The sequence below is a fragment of the Opisthocomus hoazin genome, chromosome 5 (assembly GCF_030867145.1).
Source record: "Opisthocomus hoazin isolate bOpiHoa1 chromosome 5, bOpiHoa1.hap1, whole genome shotgun sequence".
Classification (NCBI taxonomy): Eukaryota; Metazoa; Chordata; class Aves; order Opisthocomiformes; family Opisthocomidae; genus Opisthocomus; species Opisthocomus hoazin.
In genome coordinates, this window is record NC_134418.1 from 56,597,818 (window position 1) to 56,623,035 (window position 25,218).

The 25,218-nt window shown below is 39.1% G+C and overlaps 1 protein-coding gene across 1 annotated transcript in view; it reads left to right on the top strand.

Moving 5' to 3' along the window:
• Positions 1-25,218, top strand: part of PAPSS1 (3'-phosphoadenosine 5'-phosphosulfate synthase 1) — a 48,234-nt gene that overhangs the window by 11,597 nt on the left and 11,419 nt on the right. Inside the window, exons 4-10 of the mRNA XM_075421376.1 lie at positions 230-368; positions 2,450-2,568; positions 9,524-9,637; positions 14,915-15,026; positions 18,445-18,650; positions 20,880-21,015; positions 22,497-22,765. Coding sequence (XP_075277491.1) covers positions 230-368; positions 2,450-2,568; positions 9,524-9,637; positions 14,915-15,026; positions 18,445-18,650; positions 20,880-21,015; positions 22,497-22,765 — 1,095 coding nt within the window. The remainder of the gene's footprint in view (positions 1-229; positions 369-2,449; positions 2,569-9,523; positions 9,638-14,914; positions 15,027-18,444; positions 18,651-20,879; positions 21,016-22,496; positions 22,766-25,218) is intronic.

Below are 25,218 nucleotides of genomic sequence, written 5' to 3' on the forward strand. Positions count from 1 at the left end.
ATCAAGTTAAAGTAAAATATCTCAGATCTTCGTGTCAGCTTTTACTATGTGATAAACTGTAGCCAAACTGATGTAGCTTGCAGCTGTTTAGTTGATCAAATCATGTTTATTTTTTTCGAATTTTGAAAACTTGTTTACATTTTACTGTCGGCTTCTTTAAAATGAACTTTGAACAGTAACAATATGTGGGTGCAGTCTTTTAGTTTTTTTTTTTTCTGTTTTCTTTCAGGATCGTAATAATGCCAGACGAATTCATGAAGGAGCAAGTTTGCCTTTTTTTGAAGTGTTTGTTGATGCTCCATTGCATGTCTGTGAGCAGAGAGATGTCAAAGGACTGTATAAGAAAGCCAGGGCTGGAGAAATTAAAGGTGAGCCTAAATGTAGTCACATCCTTTCTACAGAAGTGAAACATCAATGTAATTTGGCTCCACATAAGTGGATGTGCTCCAGTCTGTGAATGTACTACCCTTAAAAGCAGCATGGACTGGGGACAGGACCAACCAGAAAGTTGGGATTGACTTCTAGCTCTTGCAACTGACTAGTTAAACATATAGGATAGTCAAAGGGCAAAACTGGCTGTCCTCGAGTCAAAAAACCTTGAGCAGATCACATGGGTTCTGTTGCGAGTTCTTATGATTGAGGATAGTCAATTTCCTTTGTGTCTCCATTGACTAGTTAAAAAAGAGCCTGATTCTCTCTTAAGTCTATAAAGAATTGCATTAATAAGTGTTACTAACTTCTTCCAAAAAGTAAAGCATGATCACAGTCTTTCTGTAAAGACAATTAAGAACACTTCTGAAGAGAGTTTTATTTTGGAATCATTGTTCTGTGCTAGTGCCCATGAAAAAGATTTCCTTTCCTCAGCCTCAGATAGAGATTTAAGTACAAGCTGCAATAAAATAAAGCCTAAATATGTGGTCACTCATTGCAAGTATTGTTTTAAGTGCTTCTTTGCTCTGTGTTATATTTTGCAGAGGTTGATGATAGCACTTCTTACCCATATTAAGAAGCAAAGCAGTTCTGAAAGTAATCACTTTCAGCAGCCGAGCTTGCAGATGCTGTAATGACGAACTCACTATTAATCAAAAGTGATATAAAATTCAAGAAATCCAAGACATTCCACATGACTAGTTCCTTGATAATTCTAGCACTACCAGATATATCATGTGAAGACCAGGAATAAATAAGGCTGAACTAAGGTTTGCTCAGAATCAAAGCAAAATGGCTTGAGATGGCATGATACAAAGATATAGTTCTGTACAGAATCCTTATTTGTGCTGTAGAATTTCCTTAGTATTTTGTTAATTTTATGAGCCGCATAATGGAATTGTGTCACTTTAGAATTGGTAGTGAGGTATACAGTGGCTAAGTAAGCTACAAGTGGATCTAGCAGTGGCTGTATCCTGTGGTCTGTGTGATATGTGAAGGATGAAAATTAAATGAACTTGCCCATTCACAAGGAATGTCAGCATCTGTTATCTTCTTTTTCTCTGGCAGTGGTAACGAGGCACTTTCTTTGCCCCTTACTCCCACTCCTCTAGTAATTAGATACTTACAAAGTATACAGTTTTTGGAATAGAGACCGACCTTTCTTTATTATATGGGGTACTGCGGCAATTGATCTTTTTCTTAGATAGGGAATTAAGCTACTAATTTTGAGAGTATTTAAATCTGAAGTGAAAAACTCAAGTTTTAACGTTTGCATTGGGAATTGTAGAGGATGCAGATGTTCTGTTGCAGATCTGACTTTTAGTGCTTACATGCTTTGCCTTTGGGCTGATATTTTCCATCTGATTTATGCATGGTTAGTCAGAATCTCCTCTGTTTCAAAGCAGATTGCTAGCCAAGTAGAACAGTACAAGTGTCACTGGTAGCTTGTACAGTCTGTGACAGTAGTTATTATAACTACAGTAAATACACACATCTGCCTTACGTTAGCAGCTGTCTTAAAATGGGTATATTAGCTAAACTAATGTAATAGGTGTTGGAATTCCTTACTCTTCAAAGTACTGCTTGGTGGCATGAGTGTAAATTTACATATATACTGGTCATTCAGCATCAGGCTTTGTGTTCAAAAAAACCTTAACAATCACAGCTAATAATGAACGACAGCCGAGGAATTACTAACTCTGGGTTGATAAGCACAGTTCTTCTGCCAGTACTCCTTTCTTTATTCACAGTATAAATTGCATAACTTCACCAACAAAAATGTGCTATATGTGTGCTGCAGAATGCTGAAGTTTGATGCAGTCATGTAGTAGGATTAGCTGGTGGTCTGATAAAGAAAAAAGCTGCTGATTTCCCTAAGAAATGTTGTATTAAGGAGGCTAAAACTCTGTGGTCTTGCCTGTTGTGTTGGTTTATATCTAGAAGACTGTCTGTGAACAATGTTAAAATGGAGTCATCTTTTGGAAAAAGTCACTGAAGATTTTTGTGCTATGTTCTGTAGGTTTTACTGGGATTGACTCTGAGTATGAAAAACCAGAAACCCCAGAGCTTGTGCTGAAAACCGATTCCTGTGATGTGAATGATTGTATACAACAAGTTGTGGAACTTCTTCAAGAAAGAGTGAGCAGAAATACAGATATATCTTAGTAACTTTTTTTGAAGCATTTGTGCCTGCAATCTGAATGTATGTGCTGGGAAAAGCAGAGACAGTTTTTAAGAGTTAAAGGCTTATACATCTGGCTATCTATACATTCTGGCTTTTAAACTTGGCCTATTTTGTGTTTCCCTTTTAAACCTAAACATTGCAACAACAATGAAATGACTTGGACAACTGGAAAATTAATTTGTATTAATTATAATAACTGATAACTGGAAGAGAGAGAAGGCTATCTCAGTTGTTACAGAACGAGTGATGAATGTTGACTTTAAAATTGGTTGCTGCCATGTGTAAGAGTCTGACATCTTTTACTTTGTCTCTGTAGCATACGAATTAATATATACTGCAGATGTGAAGAGGCAGGGATGCACTTACACAGTAATTTAAGCTGGCTTAAAAAGGGGCTGCTGTGGTGGTCTGGTTTCCCTTGTTTCCACTGTTTTTCTTGCACTAGTAAAAGTGGTTCTGCAATTGTGTAATTACCAGTTCAGGAAGCTGATCTGCTTGACATGGCCGAGTTAATGGTTCATAGGTTCTGAAAAGGTAGGTCTCTCTCCTCGTTAATGCCTGCAGTCTACACTGTCCCGTCTGAAGTCTCCGGGCCTCCTCCTGTTGTCTGATAAGTGGATTCAGTTCATTACCCAACCTAAAAAAAAAACAAAGGAAGAAAAACCCACAACAAACCACCCACAGGAAACAAAACAGACAAATAATCCAAACCCAAAGGTCACTAAAAGTGAAGGCAGCCATGAGATGGCTTTATGCTCTTGAAACCATACCTCCAGAATTTTCTAGTCTTCGTGTAGAAGAAATGTGTCTCCTTATATTCTTATCTATAGTCAGTGGGTAGTGGGATGACGTTTCAGACAATTATTTTAATTTAGATACTCTAGCAGAAAATTATTCATGGTTTTTTTTGAGGCAGGTGTTCTGGAAATTTAGGGTGTAGACAGTAGCTTGAGTAAAGCTCCACCAAGTGTTGAAACAAAAGACCTCATCATGTAGCCAGCATGGAGTTAATTCTAACCCTCTGTGCCAGTACAGCTCTGGAGAGATTTAGTCTCTTGTATCTAAATTTTGAAGAAAACTCTGTTAATAGATCACTGCTTGCTCAAGGTTGCTCAGGAGACAAGACAGGGTAGAAAACCACAGCAGAATTCTAGATTTTTACCCTAATGCTCATCTGAATATATATTTTTTGGAGGAAAAAGGAGAGCTGTGTGGGAGTCCTACCTATGGGAGGTGGCAGTTCCTGACTGTGGGAGGCCCTGCGCCTCCTGCTCAGAACAATTCAGTACATTTTATGATTGGAGAAACCAGTGTTACGTGTGCCAAGATAGTGATCCCCAAAGTCTTGCATTAGTACACTTGGTACACAGTGTTGAATGCTGGCTCCTGGCCCAGTCAGCTTTGCTCTGTCCTTTGCTTAAGGCACATTTTGGCACTTTTTTTCTTTCTTTGTATACAACAGTATCGTGAATGCCAAGATATCTCAGTGGCTGCTTATTTTAATGAGAGACAATGGAACCAAGGCATGGCTGAACAAGCATGTCTTGTTCTCAGGCCACATTAATACAGTGATACCTTGAGAAAATAATTTCTGTAGGTTTTCTTCAGCCACAGGTCATGGCTGCATTCTTCTTTAATAATCTATTGTCATAAGTAAAGAAAAATACTATAGGCCAGCAACATTAAAAATAATTTGAGATGTTTGTTTCAGTTAGCTGTGAAAAACTTTGGGAAGAAGTTCGCTCAAAGTATTGGTAATCCTTGAATTTCAAGGACTGCTTTTATACTTGTTCAGACAATAATGGCAGTAAAGAGAAGAAAGCTGGAGCTGTATAATTGTGTGCTGAGAGAAACAGATATATTCACATACACATTTATTAAACAAGAATTTGAAACATTGTTATTTTGTAGGTAGTGGAATTATTTGGTTCTTAGAATTTTTCATAATATTTGAAAAGAACTCTGAAGCAAATTTATCACATCTTTTTGAAAAAACATGTTCAATCCTTTGTGGAAGAAAAAGAGGGATGACACAGAAAGAGGAGTACTAAGCAGTTGTTGAATCCGAGACGTTCTTGTGTGGTATAACTTGGTTTTAAGGGTCACCTAGTGTGTTTTCTTTGCATCTAAATGCAACAGATACTTCAAAGTTCTTTTTAGGGATCTAGAATGCAAGGTTCTAATGGGTCCCTCCTAAAGCTACCAAGTCTGAGGCATATGAAAAGTTCCTTTTTTTTATCCCTAACTGGTTTCAGTACTATACAAAGCAGTGCTTGCACACATTGGGTTTTTTTGTGTGGTTTTTTTTTTAAGTTAGAAAGGCTTGTGTGGCTTTTGAGCGTGATGAATTCGGCTTTCAATCTGCTGATATCTTCCAATGGAGTCAGACAAGCCTAGTGTGGGTGTTTGGCTGTATGTTTTTCATTGTTTTTGTTCTTGTTTTTCCTGTCAACAAGTATAGCTGATCTTGCCCATTGCACAAAGTTTATATTTCCTTACTATAGAGTAAGTTCAATATTTAGCCTGTAAATTATTTTCTAAAGAAGTCATAGCTCAGGAATGCCACCTTTATTGTTAAGGAAGTGCAAAAGTGTACAAGGAAAGAGTTGCATTTCCAGTAGGTAACTTTAAACTTTTAACTGCCTTTGTATAAAGGTCTTAGGTATGTCAACTTACGGCGGCTCCACAAATACCAACCCCCAAACTGGAATCTGATTGCGCACTTCTTTTTAGACTAATTCACTGTGAGTGTATGTATAAACTTTCTGTCCCTTCTTCCATCTCCCACCCATCCCCCAACAAAGCCAAGTTCTTATCTAAGCTTAGCATTACACTTGTACTCAGGAATTATAGTACTGATTTCCTCGCTACATTCACACAGTTCTCTGCCATTGTATTCAAATTCTGTATTTTGGAGCAGTGACAATTTGCAGCAGAGTCGATGGGGATTGTTGTTGTTTATAAGGTCAGTCTCTTTTATTAAGATGTGATGCTTGAGGCTGGTGGTTCCTGGAAAATATCTAGAAATGGATTCTGCTATTCTGTACATATGGGTTTTTGTGGTTTTTTTTGTTTTGGTTTGGTTTTTTTTGGTTTTTTTACCCTCAAATTATACTGTAGCTATCACTGTAGGAACATAAAGATTCTCTCTGTACCAAAGGTCACAGTCTTGTCTAGTTCCTCATTCACTTATCAAAAATTTCGTAAGAGAGAATACTCTGTGTGATCCCCTTGGTCATGGACATAAACTACAGCAGGCTCCAAAACATCTTTCAGTTTGTTTTTTTTTTTGATTGAGATACTTTCAAACATGAGCTTAGTCTTTTTGAGATCTGTAACATTCATGTAGAGCAGGCATTACAGTTTTTCAGCCCACTTTTTCATTATTTGGCTGTAAATTAGGCACTCAGTAGAGTATATTTGACACACTTGATTATACCCAGCTGCTAGCTAGGTAATGCATCATTATTTTACATGAAACTTTGTTTCCTGTCTCCTTCTGCTTTCAAATTAATTTCAGCAGAAAATTTGTACAAATACAGCTGTTATTTGTTTGGACACAGTGTTCAAACCAAATACCTACAGCAAAGGTAGCAAAACTATTAGTTTTATACTGTTACAGTGAAGATTTAAACACACAACAGTAAAGATGTAAGCCAGAGTGAGCAGAAACCAGTATAAGCTTTTAAGCATAACGTAAAAAAAAAACAGCCCTCAGTATTCAACTTCTGTAATTCCCACATCAATAAAATGTTAGTTTCTTCTCGTGTTTAGGAAAGTAAGCAGAACTTCCTGTATTTTGAGCTGTGGATTTCCTATTTTTGAGGTATGTGTGCTTTGGTTGTGGTTGTTTCCTTCTGAAAACATACTGCTGAGTGTTAGAGAAATAGGTTTCAGTAGATCAAATTGGTAAAAAAACTTAGAATTTTGGAGTTATTTATTAAAGAACAAGCTTCAGTTACATTGAATTGTGTAATCATGAAATACTGTGATAGTGTTGGTTTTGTTACTTATTTCTTCTGCTTTCTTTTCTTGTTGTTAACTTCTGTATTTTGGGATAAGGCACGACAAGGTTTTGGTTCAGAGCCATTCTAATGTTGATTGCAGAGACTCCAGTTAGACCTGCTGACTAATAGGTTTGTATGAGTATTTCGTAGATGTTTTCAGTCAAAATTGTTTAGGTTGATACAGATGTACTATGTAAGATAAACATTAGTTATTTTGACCAAAACAAATGTGTAAAGGACATCTTTACACATTTGAGAGAAAGACCAGTGAATGGCTGGGACCAGAAATTACTCTTGTTGGCACAAGAGGAGGAATGTTTCTATGGCTCAAGTGAATTTAAAATGTGGTAGAACGCAACAGGTGGGCAGAAAAGAGGCTTTCAGTCCAGAAAATCATACCTCTCTCTGTTAAGATCATGGCTGTCACTGTACTCTTCAGTTTTCCCTGTATTTAAAGTACTGGCAAACTTCCCTGCAAGCTGTAGATACCAAAATGTCCGTGATTATTATAGTCAAGCAAATACTTCTGTTTGTTATTTCCATATATAAATATTTCAGTGGCCTCACACCTCAATTGATATGAACTGATAAGACTAGTCATTCAGTAATTTAAGCTGGATGACACTTGTGAATGCCCATCTACCAGAAACTTGGCTGAAGGCCTTTCTTTACAGACTTCTATTGAGGATGTTACACAGCATCAGCAAGGAACCTACCACCACAATCTGAGGCAGCACATTCCCATAAAGCATCTAGTGTATTTTTTATTATTTTTCTATTATTTATATGAATGTATTGAGAAATAATAAATGTTGAGGAATATTATGTAACTTGTCCTTTGGTAGAATGAAACTTTGAATAAAGTTACTACCTTAAAGTGGTCACTAGATGGCTTGCTAGCCTTGCATTTTATTAAAATTTGTACAGTGTAAAGACCTATAGATTCCTTTTGCTGCTGTGTGGTTTGGTTGTTTTGTTTTTATTAAATCTAAGATGTTGTTTTAAATACCATTTTTATGGCTGCAAAGGAATCGGAGGTTTACTGATTCAACAAATTCTCTAAATGTCTGGCTTGGTGTTGCTAGAACTGTCTTCAAGCTGTTAACTTCCTTATAATGAGGTGGGCTGTTGACAGAAACTGCATTGTGAAATCTTTTTCTCCATTGTTTTGCCCATTAGTGGGGCACTAAGAACAGGATAATATTTGAAGAGACCTTTTTAATAGGTACATTTATTTTAAACTTTTGACGCTTTGTAAAATTAGGACATTCTAGTGTGGCAATGGACTAGGGTGCAAAGGGAATCCTCTGTGAAGCAGCATAATTGTGTACTCAGTCATACTTTGCTTGTAAGGTCTGCTGTTCTTTACATCAGGCAACAATTTTATTTAGTTCTGGGCTTATTGCTGTGGCAGGAGTCTGCTGCAGCTCTTCTGGGCTGTAATGCTGCTGCTCAGGCAGAGAAAATAGAATGCAGGTTTTGCCTAACTTTCTGATAAAATCAGCTTCCCAGATGATGTCTGACATGTAATGGACGGAGCTTTTCCTTATAAAACACAATTTTGAAGTGCTAGTTTAATTTATTTTCCTTTTATTTGTCTCTGGAATTGTGTAACAGCCACTGAGACTCACCACGTCTTTTTATTCCTGCAGTCATTTTATCTCCCACTTGCTTTCATCGTCCCGCTCCCTTTGTTTTACTTTCCATGGAGGTAGGGCCTGACATCTGATAAATGCTTGGGTAAATGCTTTAAAATGTTTGGGCAAACTTTGTGTTTCCTACAGACATACCTGTTTACTCTGGGCTGCATATACTGGAAAAATAAAGATAGCTTCTTTATTCTTCTTATGGTTCTTTATATACTTTGCTGTAAAGGTGAGCTTTTTTCCTCAAAAAGTAAAGCATTACTTTCAGAGTTTTGGAAACTTTTGTAAAATCGTGTTTTAAAAAGAACTGCCAGCTGCTTTTCACTGATCTTTTTTTTTCAATTTTTTTTTTGCTACTGAATATCTCTGGAACATTTTGCTGGGTTTTGACATTTTATACCAACCATACCGTCTCAGACGAGACTCTAAAGTTTTATCATGATGGATGATGGTCTTCTTCCTTCCCTCCCCCCCCCCCCCCCCCCCCCCCCGCTTTTTTTTTTAATTATGTTGTTTTCCTTATATTCATATCTTATGAGAAGTTTAAGGTCTTGAGCATCGTGGAGTGAGAATGTCTTGTTAAAAATGCATGGAGGAAAACAGAATTTTTTTTCAAATAAAGAATTGATATTCTGTGGTATTGTGGTTATAAAACTAGTTCATATATATGCACAGATGGCCTCACATTTAAATGTTCGAAGTGTTAGTGTATAGATTAGGACGGTGGTGTTATGTCATTAGCTGTAGGCAATACGTTTAATTTGGTCTTCTGTATTAAACACTTTCAGTTGAGAGGTTTTTTTTTTACCTCTGTTACCACTTCTAATGTATGTTTTATAGTGAATGACTTAAATTTATAAATGCTCAGTCTCTAAAACTTCTTTACCTATTTAACAAGTATAAAAGCATAGTGTCTTCTGTTCTGCTATAGATAATGTAGACATTAATAAGTCATAAAAACTGTGTATAATTAAATAGTTAAATATTTACTAGGTAAATATTTCTATGGGGTACTTAAGGTTTAGGAAAAAATCTCTTCTTGGAATGTTTCACTTCAGTTACTCAAGCCAGCGTCTTGACTAGCAATATATTATAGTTTTGGAACAGTAATGGCTTTTAAATGAGTAAAAATTCCTTAATGAATAAACTCTTACTACAGAGTAGTACAACATTAGAATTTTACTTTTTGACCATACGTTCAGTGTTCAAGAAGCATTCTGAGCAAACATTGAGTTCTGTTTATTCCTTTTATACAGGACATTGTACCAGTGGATGCCTCTTACGAGGTGAAAGAGCTTTATGTACCAGAAAACAAGCTACAGTTGGCCAAAACTGATGCTGAGTCTCTGTTAACCTTGGAAATAAATAAGGTATTGTGTGGTCAGTTGTCTCATTGCTGAAGTTGAAAGTCTAATCTGTTGCTCAGCGGAAGTAGGTATAGTCGAAATACCTCTACTGGTTACAGAATGTGTCTCGATACACGTTTTCCACTCTTTTGTTTAGAGAAATCACAGCACCTGTGTTTTCTGTGATCCCTTACTAGAGATAACAATTGAATCTTCATAATTTCATATTAAATGTCTGGTATAGTGTTACTTAATTTATCCCAAACCTGGAGATTAAATTTACAGTGACTCCCTCCCATGCCTGACCCCCTGCCCATCCATGGACTAAATCATTCCTGGCATGTCTTGTATGAATAGTTGTTTCTAGAAGAATTATTAATTTTTTTTTTTAGTTTACTTACAGAAACCATTTTATTTTGAATTGTAATGACCTAGAAATGTGAAGGAAAGCAGTTACTGCTTCTTGCTTCTCCTTGTTGATAACCTTTAGCTGAACGATAGTAACCTTATGTACCAGGCTCAAACAGTTGCAAACTGAAGTCTAAAGAGAGATGATCAAATCTACTTTATTGCTTTTTTTCTGATTAGAGCATATTCATGCTACTTTTCTGGCTTCCAGCAGAGAAATTTTGGAAAAGCATGGATCAACTTGATAACTCTGTTCTTATTTTGGTTAAATGCATTGTTTTCCAACTGAGATAAATTAGACAAAGGTGCTTCTGGCTGTGTTTCTGTTCTACCTCATCTTCTTTTTCTGAAGAACTAGGTCTAAATACAGATACAATGCATGGGTTTTTTCACTGGCTTTTTGACAGTATTACTAGAACTTAAAGCTAAGTATTTGATCTAGGAGCTGACTAAGCTCAGAGGTGAGTATCTGCAGTAGGTAATGACTTTGAAGGATTGAGACAATATATTAAGCACTGAATTATATAGTTTTAAAATTTGCCTAGCCTTCTACTACTACTAAATTTTAATAATTCCTTTCACTACATCTTACTAGATTCCTTTCGCATATGTGTCTGTAAAACTATTTATTGTTTTGCTAAGGAATAAATATTTAAGGTCACTATTATGAAACTTCTATAGTGTCCCATTTTAAATTGTTCCCTATCTAGAAAAATATTTTCCCCCTCCACCCCCACCCAGTGGTTGGTTAAATATCAAGTAAGTATATAATGTCAGCGTAGGAAGAAAATGTGTGGTGTACTTGCCTCAGCATAAATTAAATGGTGTAATAAAGTTAGTCAAGCTCTTTGCGGAAGAGCCTTGTACAAGCAAAGACTGTCCTTGTCAAAGACTTGACTGAGTCTTAGTAATGCATGTGCAGGAATAGTAGAGGCCACACACCAAGTCATAGTGGGACTGTTTAAGTGCTAAGGAAGGAAATTTCCTGTAAACTGATACCTCTTAAACCAAAATAAATACTAGTCCTGAGAGAATTTTAATTCTGGATTGTCTCACTACTTTATACAATAAAAATTTTCTTTCTAATCTATTTTAAGGTTATCATAAAATGATTTGGGTTGGAACGGACCTTAAAGATCATGTAGTTCCAACCCCCCTGCTGTGGGCAGGGTCATCTTCCACTAGACCAGGTTGTCCAAAGCCCCGTCCAATCTGGTCTTGAACACTTCCACGGAGGGGGCGTCCACAACTTCTCTGGGCAACCTGTTTCACTACCTCACTACCTTCACAGTAGAGAATTTCTTTCTTAACTGTAATCTAGACCTACCCTCTTTCAGTTTAAAGCCATTACCCCATGTCCTATCGCTGCATGCCCTTGTCGAAAGTCTCTCTCCAGTTTTCTTGTAGGCCCCCTTCAGGTACTGGAAGGTCTCCCTGGAGCCTTCTCTTTTCCAGGCTGAACAAGCCCAACTCTCTCAGGCTTTCTGCATAGGAGAGGTGTTCCCTCCCTCTGCTTGTTCTTGTGGCCACAGAATCACAGAATGTTAGGGGTTGGAAGGGACCTCTGTGGGTCTTCTAGTCCAACCCCACTGCCGAAGCAGGGTCACCTATAGCAGGCTGCAGAGGACCTTGTCCAGGCGGGTCTTGAATATCTCCAGAGAAGGAAACTCCACAACCTCCCTGGGCAGCCTGTTCCAGTGCTCCGTCACCCTCAGAGGGAAGAAATTCTTCCTCATATTCAGATGGAACTTCCTATGCTTCAGTTTGTGCCCGTTGCCCCTTTTCCTGTTTTTGGGCACCACTGAAAAGAGTCTGGCCCCATCCTCCTGACACCCACCCTTCAGATATTTGTAAGCATTTATTAGGTCCCCTCGCGGTCTTCTCTTGTTCAGGCTGAACAAGCCCAGCTCCCTCTGCCTTTCCTCGTAGGAGAGATGCTCCAATCCCCTCACCATCCTCGTAGCCCTCCGCTGGACTCTCTCCAGCAGCTCCTCATCTTTCTTGAAGTGGGGAGCCCAGAACTGGACAGAGTACTCCAGATGGGGCCTCACTAGGGCAGTGTAGAGGAGAAGGAGAACCTCCCTCGACCTACTGGCCACACTCCTCCTAATGCACCCCAGGATCCCATTAGCTTTCTTGGCAGCCAGCGCACACTGCTGGCTCATGGTCAACCTGTCATCCACCAGGACACCTGGGTCCCTCTCCACAGAGCTGCTCTCCAGCAAGTCCACCCCAAGCCTGTACTGGTGCGTGGGGTTGTTCCTCCCCAGGTGCAGGACCCTGCACTTGCCCTTGTTGAACCTCATCAGGTTCCTCTCTGCCCAACTTTCCAGCCTGTCCAGGTCACGCTGAATGGCAGCACAGCCTTCTGGTGTATCCACTCCTCCCAGTTTTGTGTCGTCAGCAAACTTGCTGAGGGTACATTCTAACTCTTCATCCAGGTCGTTGATGAAGAAGTTAAACAAGACTGGACCCAGTACTGACCCCTGGGTGACACCACTAGTTACTGGCTTCCAACTAGACTCAGCGCCACTGATGACAACCCTCTGAGTTCTGCCATTCAGCCAGTTCTCAATCCACCTCACCGACCACTCATCTAGCCCACACTTCCTGAGCTTCCCTAGGAGGATATCATGGGAGACTGTGTCGAAAGCCTTGCTGAAGTTGAGGTAGACAACATCCATGGCTCTCCCCTCATCGACCCAGCCAGTCATGCCATCGTAGAAAGCTATCAGATTGGTCAGGCATGATTTCCCCTTGGTGAATCCATGCTGACTACTCCTGATAACCTTCTTTTCCTCCACTTGCTTGATGATGACCTCCAGGATAAGCTGCTCCATCACCTTTCCCGGGATGGAGGTGCGGCTGACCGGCCTGTACTTCCCTGGGTCCTCCTTCTTGCCCTTTTGAAGATTGGAGTGACGTTGGCCTTTCTCCAATCCTCTGGCACCTCTCCTGTCCTCCAGGACCTCTCAAAGATGATGGAGAGTGGCTCAGCAATGACATCCGCCAGCTCTCTCAGCACTCGTGGGTGCATTCCGTCGGGGACCATGGATTTGTGGGCGTCCAGATTGCTTAAGCGATCACTCACGCAGCCCTCCTCGACCAAGGGAAAGTCATCCTCTCTGTGGGCTGCTTCTCTTACCTCTGGGGCCTGGGATTCCTGAGGGCCTGCCTTGGCACTGAAGACTGAAGCAAAGAAGGCATTCAGTAGCTCTGCCTTCTCTGCGTCCTCCGTCACCAGGACACCCGCCTCATTCAGCAGCGGCCCCACATTGTCCCTAGCCTTCCTTTTGCTGCTGATGTAGTTGAAGAAGCCCTTCTTGTTGTTTTTGACATCCCTTGCCAGCTTCAATTCCAGGTGAGCCTTGGCCTTCCTCGTCGCATCCCTGCATGCTCTGACCACATTCCTGTACTCTTCCCAAGTGGCCTGCACCTCTTTCCACATTCCATGGACCTTTCTCTTCTGCCTGATCTCTGCTAGAAGCTCCTTGTTTAACCATGCAGGTCTCCTGCCTCCTTTTCTGGATTTCTTTCTCAGGGGGATGCACTGCTCCTGAGCATGGAGGAAGTGACTTTTAAACAACAACTAGCACTCTTGGACCCCCCTGCCTTCGAGAGCCCTGGCCCACAGGATTCCTCCCAGTAGCTCCTTGAAGAGGCCAAAGTTAGCCCTCCTGATGTCCAAGGTTTTGATCCTGCTTATCACCCTGCTTCCTCCACGCAGGATCCTGAACTCCACCATTTCGTCTTCTCTGGATCTGCTCCAACAGCTCCATGTCTTTCCTGTGCTGAGGGCTCCAGAGCTGGATGCAGGACTCCAAGTGGGGTCTCACCAGAGTACAGTCACCTCCCTCAACCTACTGGCCACACTTCTTTTGATGCAGCACAGGATATGGTTGGCTTTCTGGGCGGCAAGTACACATTGCTAGGTCATATTGAGCTTCTCGTCAACCAGCACCCCCAAGTTCTTCTTGGCAGGGCTGCTCTCAACCCATTCTCCGCCCAGCCTGTGTTTGTGATGGGGATTGCCCTGACCCATGTGCAGGACCTTGCACTTGGCTTTGTTGAATTTCATGAGGTTCGCATGGGCCCACCTCTCAAGGCTGTCAGGGTCCATCTGGATGGCATCCCTTCCCTCCAACGTGTCAATCACACCACACAGCTTGGTGTCGTCAGCAAACTTGCTGGGAGTGCACTCAATCCCACTGTCCATGTCACTGACAAAGATATTTGACAGTGTCGGTCCCACTCGTCACTGGTCTCCACTTGGACTTCAAGCCATTGATTGCAACTCTTTGAGTGTGACCATGTAGCCAATTCCTTATCCACCGAGTGGTCCATCCATGTAATCCATGTCTCTCCAGTTTAGAGACAAGGGTGTCGTGTGGGACAGTGTCAAATTCTTTGCATGGGTCCAGGAAGATGACATCAGTTGCTCTAACTTCTTAATATTCACCCCCAAGATTCTAATATTTTCGTGGTAATTATATTGTTTGTCTTTAGTTTTTCTTTTTTTACCTCTTGGTTATCTTGCTTTGTTAAAAAAATAAATGCAGGTGGGACACATTAAGTTGAACGTATCAAACATTTACAAATAAAGTTTGTTGTTGTGTTTTTTTTGTGTTTTTTTTTTAACACATGGCAATTTCATCTAGTGTAAGGACTGGTAAATAGCCACAAATATGAACCCTGAGGAACAAATTGTTCTTTTTTCTTACTTGTAGAAACTTTGAATTCTTTGTGATTAAAACCTGTAATACTCAGAAACTTCCATTTATACTGTCCAACATTGTATGAATAAATCAAGATCTATTATGATTAATATCTGATGTCAGTCATTAAGCAACAACTTTTATCTGCTCTAAGTCTATTTCTGCATTTCTTTACAAGGTGGATATGCAGTGGGTGCAAGTGCTAGCAGAAGGTTGGGCAACACCGCTGAATGGCTTTATGAGAGAGAGAGAATACCTACAGTGCCTTCACTTTGACTGTCTCCTCGATGGTAGGGTACAACTTACTGTTTGTAAAACTGAGCAAACTAATCCTACTTCTGAAATATTGTTGATGCATTGCTGCTTAGTGGTGGTGTGTTAACACCTAATCACGCTTGTGCACAACCTGGGGTAAGAGAACAGGATGTAATAATCCGTTTCAAAGTTAATGGTTTTATTCTTTTTGTACATACTGTCATGTTAGAGTTTGAATGTCTTTTTGCCTTTACAAATTATATACTTGAAGTGCTTTTGATTTTGAACAACATTTAAAGCTAAAATTCACATTTCTGATTTGAAGAAATATATTTTAGAATTCAGAATTGCAATTTAATTGCTCTTTAGCTCTGCGTGCTAAGAGATTTGTTCCGTAATAGTAATGAAGGAAAGGACAACAAACTAACTTGAGTGCTGCAGCTATTGAGTATGAAACCAGAATTTGAGGAATTGGCTTGAATATGGACAGTTGTCACATGTAATTGAGTTACTATGACTTAGTAATTATCCTGTGATAAATAAATGGATGAATATATTTTGTTTTGCATTACCAATTGGCTAAGAGCAAGCATTAGTTAAGGTAGTCAACAACTTAAAACATCCTCAGATTTTCGAATTGCATTGTGATCCTCTGTCATTTTTCATTTATTCCTCTTTCAAAGCTCTGTTGTACTTCAGTCTTTTAGATTTTTTGCATTCTCTGTATCAGAGGTATAGTAAAAATTCCTGTCTCCCCACTTTCTTCTGTGTTACTCTTCAGCTGGAGACCAAATAGCAGAAGAAAACCCTGTCACTTGTTTTTCAGTTCTATGATCCAGACATCTGTTGTCCCTCTTACATTTTCTAGTTCCCTTTTCTATAGGTCTCTTGGATACTGTCCTAGGCAACATAATGCCATCTTGTTATTTTGGAGTATCTAAAGTTTGCAGTATCATTTTGGACTGCTAGTTTTATTTTCATTCCATTTGCCTTCTGTGTGTCCAAACAGGTGAAACATACTCTGCAAATGATATGCTATGCATTGAACTGCTAAAATAGAATCATAGACTGGTAAGGGTTGGAAGGGACCTTAAAGATCATCTGGTTCCAAACCCCCTGCCATGAGCAGAGACATCTTCCACTAGACCAGGTTGCTCAGAGCTCCATCCAACCTGGCCTTGAACACTGCCAGGGAGGGGTCAGCCACAACTTCTCTGGGCAACCTGTTCCAGTGTTTCACCACCCTCATGGTGAAGAATTTCTTCCTAATATCTAACCTAAGTCTGCCCTCTTTTAGTTTACAGCCATTCCCCCTTATGCTATCGCTGCACACCCTGGTGAAAAGTCCCTCTCCATCCTTTCTGTAGGCCCCCTTCAGGTACTGGAAGGCTGCTATAAGGTCACCCCAGAGCCTTCGCTTGTAGTTCCTTATTCTGCCCTGTAGTCGTCTGTAAATCAGAATGTTTATAAGGCTTTTAAGACCTTTGTATAGGTGAGTGTTTCAGATGTGGCAATGTTAAAAGTTTTTAAACTTCTCTAGCAATGGTTTTTAGTACCTCTTGGATGCTGCAAAAAATGAGTAATGAAATATAACAAATAACTTAGAACTGAAAATTGTTTCCATCAATAAGCTCGAATAGAACCGTCGTGTTCCTCTAGATGCTACCATATTTCCTCTTCTTAAATATCTGCTGCAACATGTATGTATGAGAACCTTTTTAGAAAAATGTGATTGCCTTAAAGTAACTATTGCCACTGCTTGAAGTAGGAAAGCTAAGCCAAAACAACATCTTGAATGAGAGTTTCCTCCCTGCTTCGTATGTTAGTTCCAGAGTCTCACAGCAGCAGTCATTTTCTAGGGTTCTGATTTTGGACATGGAAATTGCTTAATACCTTCAATGTATCTCATCCTTTGGGCTCTAAATGCAGTGTTCATACTGACTGACTTCTGTGTTATGGAGATCAGGGCAAGTGTGTTGATATTCTCACTTAAAAGCTTAAGTTATCTGAAATAGTCTCAAGCTGACACTGTTCTCATCTGTGACTTAACAAACTCCACCACCTTGCCTCGGTTTCTCATTTGTACAGTGGCTGAAGACAGATGTCAAAGATCTTATATATTATTGGTCGTTGACAAAATTTACAAAATTTTAATAATCAACAGGTTTGAGATCTCTTCCTGGTTTGAAATATTTATTTACTTGCTCGCAAAGCAATAGGATTTTTTGAATTATCAAGTTAGGGGTGGCAGATCACCTTTTCTGTGACTGTTGCCAAACTCAAAATTATGACCTAGTTGCTTTGAAAATAACTGAGTACTAAGACTGAACTTAGGAGAAGATGTGCAGCATGCTTTTCATTCTGCGTTATGAAGCAAGGGGGAAGGACCTATTTCTCTCTCAAACTTTTCATCCAGCTTCATAATTCATGAACTTCCTACGACGCTTAAGGTAAAATTGAGAGAGGTTTATAAAAAAATATTTTGCTCAGATAATGGGGAAATCATCCGTATTTAGAGTCTTGGCCCCACTAAAGCCAATAGCTAAACTCATTAACTTCAAGGGGCCCATGACTTGTCCGCTGGAGACCACCCGAAAATTTTGCACTCTTTCGGCGAGTGTATGCTCATTAGAATTCAAACCTTCGTATGAGACACATATTTACTCCACTGGGTTTCTCAAATCTCACTCTTGTAGTCAAGAAAAACAAGACTTCCAGCATCTAGCCATGAAGTAAATGCTTAAAAATGAGGACCACACATAACCTTAAAAATTGGATACATTGATGTAGTTTTAGAAGTAAAGTAGCTGGTAAGCTTTCAGCTGAATGAACTATGCAAAATGTCTAACTGATTCAACATTTTTTTTCTGAAAAATATGTGCTTGAATCTGAATACAGTTTTAAGTAAACAGCCAAAGTCACATTTTGAAATAGTTGAATTATATATGCTAACTACTTGGGTACATTTGACTGCTTCTATCACATTGAACTTTTCTGGGCTGAAAGTATGGCTACTGAGTGCTATTTTTTTTTTTAACTCTTTATACATTCCAGTAGCAACGTTGCCTAATATTTTAGATGATCTGTTTAAAAATGTCTCGTGTATTTCTGCTTACTGTATAGCTTCTTGAACAAGATATTCATCTGAGATCCCAAAAAAGTAGTATACTCACAGGCTAAATACTCATGTGCAGCTATAAGTACTTGCTATTTTCAGTACTGTCTTTGGTCTTGCTCAAACCTCCGTGCTTGCACATTGTTGTAGCACATGTGTCTTATGCAAGAGTTGATGCTAAAAGCTGCTTTTAAACCCTGTTAAAATAAGTACTTGAACTATCTGTTGTGTGATACTCTTACAGCCTGGACTGTAACTTGTTAGAAGGGCAGATTTTCATAATATCACTGAAGACTATTACTAAGGGTAAGGGCTTTTTTTTTTCCTTCACTCTGCAGGGGGAGTTATTAATCTGTCAGTGCCTATAGTGCTAACGGCTACTGAAGAAGACAAAGAAAGACTGGACGGGTGTACAGCGATTGCACTGGTGTATGAAGGTCGCCGCGTGGCCATTCTCCGTAATCCTGAATTCTATGAGCACAGGAAAGAGGAACGCTGTGCCAGGCAATGGGGAACAACATGCAAGGAACATCCCTATATCAAGGTGTGCATTTAAAAGTGGAAAATCTAGTCCTATTAGCTGTACTGTTTGTAGAGGTGCATATTAAGTGAAGGTGATGTCTGTGACTGGTGTATTTCAACAGCAAAACTACTTCGAGAACTAATTAAAACTTTTGAGCAGAAACAAAGGTGATTCTTTTTTTGTTCTGTGCAGCTGTTGAATAGTGTGCACTTAGTGTGAAAATCTAATGTCAATATGTACACATGAAATGAATCTAGAATGTACTGTAGGATCTGTGCTGCAGAAGAGGGAACTTTGCCCTCTAGTGTGCCTAGCAAACACATCCCTCTGTGTAGCCAGATGCATCATCAAAGCTCCTTCGTCAGCGGATATATGCATTGTGAAGGCAAGAAAACTTCTCTTCTGCCTGCATGTGGAGCACATAAGAACTGCTTGGTTTAGATGCTTTTGAAATAGGCCCCATTCCTGGAGAGTTCATCATTTAACTCTCTGGGGAGTTATTTCCCTTCCATTGTGTTCAGCGTGTTTTATTATCCTGACCTTATGTGTATGTCATACTGAAATATTCTAATTGTGACATACTCATTGCAATGCTGTGTTTGGTTTTGTAAGCTGATGTAAATGTTGCATCCTAGCTCTGCACAGCCAAAATATGTTTCTTTTCCCATTTGTCTCTGCAGGATCTTTTTGTTTACAACTGTGACTTAAAACGGATGTCATTAAAATTACAAGTATGACTTTGATGTGTTCTAAAAGTATCTGTATGATTAATAGTTATAGATATGTGAAAACTATGAATTTTTTTGACTTGTTACTGATTTTTTATTAATGTGTAATGACATCCTTTTACTGACTAAAGTTGTATTCATGAGTATGTTTGAAAAAAGACATCTCCTGTTAGATACAAGTAGGAGTATTCTGGAAGATTTTCAAAGCCCTTGATGTTTTCTGTGCTGATGGATGTAAGATTACTCCTTGACTGAAAACACAAATTAAAGAAATTCTGAGCAAATCTCATGCAGACAAGATTTGAATAATTTGTTATAATGCATTAGCAATTACAGAATGACATGGCTGAAACTAATGTAGAAGGTGAGGAACTGTGTTCTTCTGTCTGTACTGGACTGTATAGTAGTATCATGACAGCATATGAATGTGTGCATAGTAGTATTATAACAGCACATGAAGCCGGTGGCCCTTCTAAATTAATCTGAAATCTTCAGGTGCCTGAGAGTTGCTGTAGTGCAGAGTTTTCTTATCTTCACATCATCACACCTTCCCCCCACCTTGGTAAAATGTCAGTCTGGCATTTTCTTTGGGAAGGGGAGTGGTAACTGTAGTATCATTTAATTCCAGCAGGTCCTCTATCTCAAAGCAAAAATAAATTTAAAATACTTATTTTTAACATCTTGTCTTGTGGGTTTAGTATGTAATGTCTTACATTATATCAATGTCTGTGGTCATCTCTAAATTACACAAGACTAAAAAATTATCAGAAATATGTATGAAACTTGGAAGTTTTTTGTGGTTCCATCTTTAAAAGCAAATGCGTTCTCAGAAATTAACAATTTCTGAGTGATTTCTATGGCCATTGCTAGCGTATGTTAAGCAGCTTGCCATAATTATTTTTTGATAAAGGGTGAGGTGATATTTGAAGATATCAAAAGCATTCTAGTGAGTGTGCAATATATGTTGCCTTGGTAAAGTGCTAACTTGAAACAAATCCAAAAGCTATCCTACTTCAAAGATTCTGGTTCTATTCATAAATTCAAGTGTGAGTAGTTAATCAGAACTGTTCTATTTGTTGCTTTATTCCTGACCAGAATCCTGTAAACTGCAGGGTGATACTGGAACTGTGTTTGTTATGACCAACAACTATAAAGTTTCAACTTCAATGTACTTACATGTTGGGCTTTCCAGCCATTATCTCTTTTTGTCATGTAATAATGTTAGTTAAGAATACTAGCTACTGGCATTTCTATATAGAAAAAAATTCCTTTATTTTGAAAGAAAGGCCTAGTGAAGGTTTGTGTCCTGCATGGTATAACATGACAGTGTAACATGTCTGGACTATGTTCTAGTGGTGGTTTTTTTTGGTTTTTTTTTAAACATTGATGCTTGACTTGAGACTGTCAAATAAATTAACCCAAAACTCTTCCCTTGATAAGGATGTGCCCCTATTGCAATGCTCTAGATGCTCAGGAGAAGCTGACGACCAATCCTGACAAGGATTTTGCTTTCTTTTCTTAGATGGTTATGGAACAAGGGAACTGGCTTGTAGGTGGAGATCTGCAAGTCCTTGATCGTATTTATTGGAATGATGGACTTGATCAATACCGTCTCACTCCAGCTGAACTAAGGCAGAAATTCAAGGAAATGAATGCTGGTGAGTAGATTTTTCTTGTTCTGTTTCTTCCTGCAAAGGTTTATTCAGATGCCTGCTGTCTCAGTACCACAGGGGTTAGCATTGTTTCAAGGATGAAGATTTTTAGTGCTCTCAGTAAAAGGCAAAGAATGCCAGCTGGAATCAATTTTTGTGATCTCAGGCATTGCATTGGCTAAATACACAAGAGAAGCTGGTAGTGCCTGAGGTTCTGAATTTTATCTTTCCATGCGCACTAGACATCTTACTAATGCAAGAAAAGATAATGTTAAAATGTAGTAGAACATGATTTAAAAATTACCAGATTCGACTAAAACCGTAGAGGTATGGTTGAGCGCTGAGCTTTCAGGCTCTTCTATTTTTAAGTCTGTTCCATGCTGCTTCTGGGGAGCAAAGCTTATGACACTAATGCAAGTAGATTGGTGCAAAGTGGAGTTTATCACAGTTAAAAGTTGTGACCTAGCTGCTAGCTATATATTGCAGAAAAAACGAAACGTTTTTTCTCACTAAAGTGGTTGTGTTAGATAAATAAGAGGCTGAGTAATGTCGTAAAGCAGAGAACAACCAAACATAATTGCCTTCATTGTGGCAGTGACTGGCAGGCAGCTGCTAAGCACTTCTAAGTGTAAGGGAAAAGATAAACATCAAGAATGCAAACTGAGATTGGTCCTGAACTCTTGTCTTTTTTTCAGTGTGGTCAAGATATCAAGGATCTGCAGGTTTGAGATACCAGTCTTTGTCTTAGCTAACCCCGAAATAAACATATTTGATACCTGATGAAACCCCGTTCTCTAGATTTCATTGGTTCCTTATTGGGAAACCTCTCAGTTATGGTGATTTTGCTGTCTTACAGGGTGCCTTAATTCATCTTAATTTGTAGAAGGGAGAAACGCTGGTTGTGTCAGTTTTTTGTGGAAGGGTTTGTAATACTTTGGAATAGCTGTTAGCCTTGCTTTGCTCTTGCTGTGTGTAAACTCTACTAAGCTGTTTAGGTGAAGGAGACTGATTAAGCCACATTAAATCCCCTTTTACTTGTTTTGATGCGAATGCGTCCGTTTGGTCTCCTGAGGATACACTGAGTCTTTAAGACAGGTAGTTTGATTTCCTCTTAGAATTTAACTTTATAATATATGCTCATGTAAGTGAAAAATCCGAAAGAGAATATTATAGCTATTGGAGAAACTAAGTAATTGTGTGGAAATCTCAAAAATGAAGGAAGTTGGTTTATGGGTTTTTTTTTGTATGGTTGCTTTTTATTAGTTTTGCATATTGAGTATAAAGTTTTTATAATAATTCATAATCCTTTAATGAACTGTGACCACTGCTATTGTACTTGTTCAGAGGAAAGATTGTACTGTTTGAAGATTTCTTTTTTTGTTTTTGTTTTACTGGTTGTACAACTCCTGATACAATAACTTGCTTTCCTTATATCTGTTGTCTGTTGTGTTTTTTGTTTTTTTTTTTTTTTTTTTTTTCCTCCATAGATGCTGTCTTTGCTTTCCAGTTACGCAACCCAGTGCACAATGGGCATGCTCTTTTAATGCAGGATACTCATAAGCAGCTTTTGGAACGTGGGTACCAGCGCCCAGTTTTGCTCTTGCATCCACTTGGAGGCTGGACAAAGGAGGATGACGTTCCTCTCATGTGGCGCATGAAGCAACATGCTGCAGTACTGGAGGAGGGAATCTTGAATCCAGAAACAACAGTGGTGGCTATATTCCCCTCCCCCATGATGTATGCTGGACCAACTGAGGTAAATACATCAAAAGTTTAAAACAAAACAAAATCTCTTTGATAGTGTACTAAAGTATTTTGTGCTATGCCTGATGTTTGTGCATTATGGGTTTTTTAATGGAGAGAGGAGATGAATCTTCCTTGGGAAACCAGACTGTAAAGGCTCCCTCTGTCATCAACCAAAACATTCTTCTATGAAGAATCTTCTATATTGGAGGATTTTACTGGAAATGGTGGGAGACCATACTGGGTTTATGTGCTCTTTTCTTTAGTTATAAGCATATGATAATGAATTAATCCTTCCTCCTTTTTTACAGTCTTTTTCAGAAGGAATTATAAGATCTGTTAATATACCAAATAGTTGTTCTGAATGTTAAGATACTTAAGTTTTATGACTGTTAAGCAAACAGTTTGTATGTTGGAGGGCTATACACAAATTAGGAAAAAAGCCCCCGACTTTGTTTATTTTTTGGCAGACTTAATTCAGTGAGAATTGTTTGAAGGCTTTGTATGGAATAATTCTTTGGCAACACTTTATGTAGAAGCCAGGTCTTGGTTTGGAATCCCTAGAGATTTGTGGGAAGCAGCGAAGAGAATAAATGCTCTCATTTGAGGGCAATTCCTTTAGGAGATTTTGGTTCTTATTACTTTCCCCGCCCTCCATGAGTCACAGGAAGTTCAAATTCTGCCCAGGCTCAAGAGGTTAACTCTGTGGTAGCTTTTTAATAACTAGGAGATCTCACCAGTGGAATTAGATTAGACACGTGTCACTTATTTTCTGCTGACTGATCAGGCAGAGCTTGCACTGCCTTTCGGTCCAGAGGAAAAAAAACTGGTCCAGATCTGGTTGAGGCATGTGAGTTAGTTACTGTAGGGAATCTTGTGCTCTTTCCCGTAGACTTTTTGTGAGAATTAACAGAAATCATCTACTTCAGTTTTGTATTCATGAGCATATGAGGAGGAACAAAATCCACAATCCTTATTCTGAATAGAATAATAGTTTTCTCCTAACCTGTACGGCATTTCCAGTGATCTCAGAGTACAGCCTGACAATAATGTTTGTAGCCAAGTAATAAAAAGAGACTCTTCCTTTAATCATTTTCCATAGGTCATTTAAAAGACATTGGTACTAGACTTGTTTCTGTAGCACAAGTGCTTCACAGAGCAACAGGCATCTATGAGCATGGTTATCTACAGGATGGATGTAGCCTTCCAGTCTAAAGATTTTAATGGACATGGTTCTTTAGCATCGATTTACCACTTTTGTATTTTTAACATTCCTGATAATTACATTGGAAGAAAAGAAATAGTTCTATAAGGGAAAATTATCTATCAAAATGCAATAAGTTTACCTGCTTAGGAAAGTAAATATCTTCTGAAGTGGTATGGATGTATAGAAATGGGACAAGAGCTGCTATTTTTATGTCTGAAATGTGCAGTTTACATTGTTCTGAATTGTCTTAGTCAAATAGCATCACTTAATCAAAATGGAGTTCTTACTTGCCGTTACCCAGATGACAACATGAAACTTAAATTTCTTAACTATGCTAGAATAGTTTCACAAAATACGCTGCTAGCTGCTGTGGTATGCTGGAATTTCATGTGTGTGGCCCACTCTGTGCTTGTAACTATGGTGGGTTGACCCTGGCTGGATGCCAGGTACCCACCAAAGCTGCTCTGTCACTCCCCCCCTCTCAGCAGGACAGCGGAGAGAAAATAAAATGAAAAGCTCGTGGGTTGAGATAAGGACAGGGAGAGATCACTCACCAATTACCGTCACGGGAAAAACAGACTCGACTTGGGGAAAATTAATTTATTACCAAACATATCACCATAGGATAATGAGAAATAAAACATAAATCTTAAAACACCTTCCCCCCACCCCCTCCCTTCTTCCCAGGCTGAACTTCACTCCTGATTTTTTTCTACCTCCTCCCCTCCCAGCAGCACAGGGGGATGGGGAATGGGGGTTATGGTCAGTTCATCACACGCTGTCTTTGCTGCTCCTTCCTCCTCCTCGGAGGACTCCTCACTCTTCCCCTGCTCCAGCGTGGGGTCCCTCATAAGAGCATAGGTAATTTTTCTGTTTTAATGTGTAGATAGGCTGATTAGATCACTGTGAACACTGTGTTTAAGTAGCCTATCTTGTCTGTTTTCCAGTGAGATATTTGGTGGCTATTTATTGGCCAGGGTGTCTTTTTAGAGAAATTACTGTGGTTAAAATAGGGCAATATATGACTAGATTCCACTAAGCTTCCCAAAGCAGTTGCTTTTGCATTAATCTTTTTATATAAAAGGAAAGGGATGGAGGATGACAACATCAGGAAGAACTGAGCAAAGAAATGGGTGAGCTTCATCTTTCTTGCTCTGATTATACTGTTCCAAACACTGTGCTAAAGTAACTTTTTAAGCATCGTAATTTGCAAATGAAACAGGACTAGTATGTCTTAGCTGTAAGTTTGGTGGTGATTC